The sequence below is a fragment of the Stegastes partitus genome, unplaced genomic scaffold (assembly GCF_000690725.1).
Source record: "Stegastes partitus isolate 25-593 unplaced genomic scaffold, Stegastes_partitus-1.0.2 Scaffold1043, whole genome shotgun sequence".
NCBI lineage: Eukaryota > Metazoa > Chordata > Actinopteri > Pomacentridae > Stegastes > Stegastes partitus.
In genome coordinates, this window is record NW_007578774.1 from 103,635 (window position 1) to 107,290 (window position 3,656).

General features: G+C 42.7%; 1 protein-coding gene across 1 annotated transcript; it reads left to right on the forward strand.

Annotated features, from left to right (window-relative positions):
- The first annotated feature begins 845 nt into the window (after positions 1–845).
- LOC103367382 (keratin, type I cytoskeletal 14-like) lies at positions 846–3,568 on the forward strand. The gene is made up of 2 exons (XM_008295386.1): positions 846–926; positions 2,339–3,568. The coding sequence occupies exon 2, from the start codon at positions 2,480–2,482 to the stop codon at positions 3,416–3,418; it is 939 nt and encodes a 312-aa protein (XP_008293608.1). The 5' UTR covers positions 846–926; positions 2,339–2,479; the 3' UTR covers positions 3,419–3,568.
- The last annotated feature ends 88 nt before the right edge of the window (positions 3,569–3,656 follow it).

Sequence of the window (3,656 nt, forward strand, 5' to 3'; positions counted from 1 at the left end):
AGCAGCTCATGAACACCGGCTCGGATCACAGCGGACCTGGACGCTAATCAGTGTTTAAGTGCTCCTTTGTTTACCTTTGGGGAGACGAGCCGGAGGCTAAAGGTGATCTCCGACTGAATCAGCTCCTCAAAGAGCAGCCTGAGAGTTATTATGCAAAGCAGACTTGGGCTTGACCTTCATCCTCTCTGCTGACGGATGAGGCCTCTGGCTGAGCTGCAGCGTTTCTAAGAAGTTCACTCAACTTTCCTGAACCCTCCAATGTATCCGAACACTTTCTGACATCGTCACGTACGTTACATAAAGGAGATGACACTGTTCTGTAAAACTAAGCTGCTTGTAAACTTTAATTAGCAACAACAAACATGTAAAATGTTTGTCATTATTACAGATTGATGCAAAATTGATGAACATTTGAGTGGCGGCTCATTTATATTTCATATTTGCACACTGTAGCTTCTGAAGGAGAAAAGCTGTATTTCCTGTTGTTTGTTGTCTTTTATCTACAGGTTCTATGGACACCTTAATGCAACTTAAAGTGCATTTTGCTGTTTGTACTTAAACACTTTTGCTTTTACAGGAAGTTCAGTGTTTGTGTAATAACTCACTTTCCTTTGGCGTGCACCGACTGAATTCAAACTATGATGAGTATGTTAGTTGACGGGTACGCCCAGCTTCTTCTGTTGTGTTGACAACACAAATCAGTCAATATGCAATTGTTTCTTGTTCCCTGTTTGTCCCTTCGAGGCATTTGGAAGTGAAACTGCTTTACTGTCAGTCCTGCCCTGCCCTCTGACTCCCACACTTCCTGGTTCCTCCCTTGAAGAAGTTTCAGCCTTCAGTCGTTATTTTAGCTGCTTCTGTGAGAAATATTTCCACCAAATGAGGCAGCGTCTGCTGGTGCTTCGATCGGACACGAGCGACAGACTGTGAGTACGACGAACCTAAAGACGCTTTCAGTTTAAACTCCTGCTTCACTGACTCTCAGCTGGACAAGATCAGATTTGATATCTCAGATTTAACGACAGAAACGCTCGACGTTCATACCTTCAATAGTAACTGCAGATAAAAGCGTCTCACAGCAGCTTGTTACTTGTGGCTTTAATGTCATCATGAGTTTGTTTAAACTTGTTCAGGCAGAACAATCGCTGCAGTTATTCAGTCAGAATGTGAACAGACAACAGCAGCTGAATGTTATCGTGCAGATTTTACAGTTTGCAAGAATAAAACATGAACACACGTCTGGATTTAAATGTAGTCGGTTCATAACGTCGTCAGAAGGTTTTACTTTTTGCACATTTATTGTTGTAGACAAAAGTTTAAATGGATAAATGTACTTATGTTCTGAAAATAAGACTGTTCATTATTCATTTCATTTAATACATTTAGGTAATACTTTTAAAATCTTTTATTGCTTTTTAAAAATATATTTGTCCATTTTTTAACTTTTGTATTTTCACTGAGCAACTTTGCACTTTTTTTTTTTACTTGCACAGACAATAGGAGAAGCTCTGGTTGTACGATGTGTTATGACAGTAAAGGACATTCATTCATTCATTCATTCATTCACAGCTGCTCTGCAACAGAAAGCTGAAATATTTTTGATTTGACGTAATTACAGCGTAGAAACTGGGACAAACGGACACACAAGGATTAAACAGGACAGATGAGCAACTTTCCAACTCGCTCAGACTTCCACCTACGACTGCATAGCAGTGGGAAAAAGCTGCTTTTAAAAAACCTTTTATCTGAATTTCTACCCATATGTCTCATGAAACATATAAAACCTTCTGCACCCCAAGGTGCAGGTTTGAATGTGCTTTATTAACAAAAACTCGTCAAATTTGCATCATTTATCGAAGCCAGAAACAATTTTTAAAAATAGCAAATTTTTAAAAACCCCACAAATAACAGTTGGACTTTCAGCTTTCTGTGGTGCTTCGACTCCTCTCCTGTTGCATTTGGTTTTGTCTGAGAAGAAAAACACAAATCTGAGCTGAAAATCATAAAATTCCTTCAAAATCACTTCTTTCTAAACGCCTCTTTTAAATATCAGCCAAAAATAAACTGTTTGTATCAGATTCTAAAAATTCCATGAGAACGATTCAAGAACTTTTCAGGAGCAAATAAAAAACTTTATCAAAAAGTATTGATATGTTTATTTATACGATTCACTTTGATGTTTTAATGGAATCAAACAGGATTTTAAAAAATTATAAATCTGTGACACATTTATTTTGTGTTTTGTCAGGAGTTTATTTAAATAATTCACTGATATTTTACAGGAGTGATTTCAGAATCAGCTGGTTTCAGATCTTTTTGTTTTGTTTTTAATTTGCAGACGGAAAAATAAGAATCTGGAACCTGTTCAGGGATGAGCACCTGTTGTTGTTTTTGAGGGATGTCGCCATTAAACTCCAGCTGATCCAATAGACGACTTCTCCTCAACATCACCAGCATCATTTGAACCCGAAACACAAACATGGCATTTTTATTTGGATTGGACCCGTCTACCGTCCTACAAAACAACCTCGTCAGAAGTCTGACGTCTTTCCTGCATCTCTACGATCAACATCAAGTCGATCTTCATCGAGCGTTGGAACGTTTCAGTCGGGCGGCAGCAGGCGAAAACAACCGCAGTGAGGATGCCGTGGCTCAGGTTCTGTTCAGTCTGTTTGGTGGAGCCGTCGGGGCAGTTTGTGGGGGCATCACCGGCGGACTGTGGGGGGCTTTTGGGGCCGTTGGAGCGGCAACAATCGCCAGGTTCAACAGGGACGTCAACGCCGCCGGTGCAACTGTCGGCTTTTTCGGCAGCATTCTCGGCGGAGTCCTCGGCGGAGCGTTTTCCGGCTCCATTGGTTCTGCCGTTCACATTGCTGCCAAAGTGGCGGGTCATCGGGTTCCCTTTGTGTTCGGCGGAGTTCTGTGGATCGGCATCGGCTTCGCAACCGGCAGCGCAATCGGCAGCACTTTTGGCGGGTCGGTGGGCGCGGCAGGCGGGGCGGTCGGAGGGGCGTTCGGTGCGCTGCATGCCACGATGGCCGCAGGTTATGTAGTGGGGAGCATGATCGATTGGCCGTCTACAGGTAAAGACTCAACAGATCAGGAGGTGGAGAAAGTCAACAGGATGCGGAAAACCGGGAAGGATTTCAGAAAACGACTCGAACCGCTGGTGACGGAGCTGAAAACCATCCAGCAGATTAGCAACAAAATGGCCTCCAGCGACGCCATGAAGAGCGTCGCAGGACAAACGGCGACGACTCTGGCTGCTGTGGACGCCGTGGAGGAGAGTCTGAGCGACGGTCAGCTACTGTCCTGCTCTGACGAAGCAGTGAGACGCTGCGAGAAAATCAGAGACGAGCTGCAGAAGACGAGAGCAGAAGTGCAGAAACTGCTGGTTTCACTGCAGCAGCTGCAATAAAAGTCAGAAGTCACGGTTCAGGGACGTGTTTTTATTGTCTTATCGCCACTTGTTGGTAACGATTGGTTTCACTTTCTGTCTGTCAGATCTGTGTTTCATGTGTTTAATGGTGGAAATTCACAAAAGTGCTGAATTAAAACTTTACTGCAAGTCTTTGTCTGTTGTGTTTTCTGTGCAGTTACTTGACTGCTGCAGAAATATTAGTCAATTAAACTAATAATCCTTATTATTAATGTTA

What these genes read in the sequence shown, in the direction of transcription:
- LOC103367382 (XM_008295386.1), top strand. Translation starts at nt 2,480, where the DNA reads ATGGCATTTTTATTTGGATTGGACCCGTCTACCGTCCTACAAAACAAC.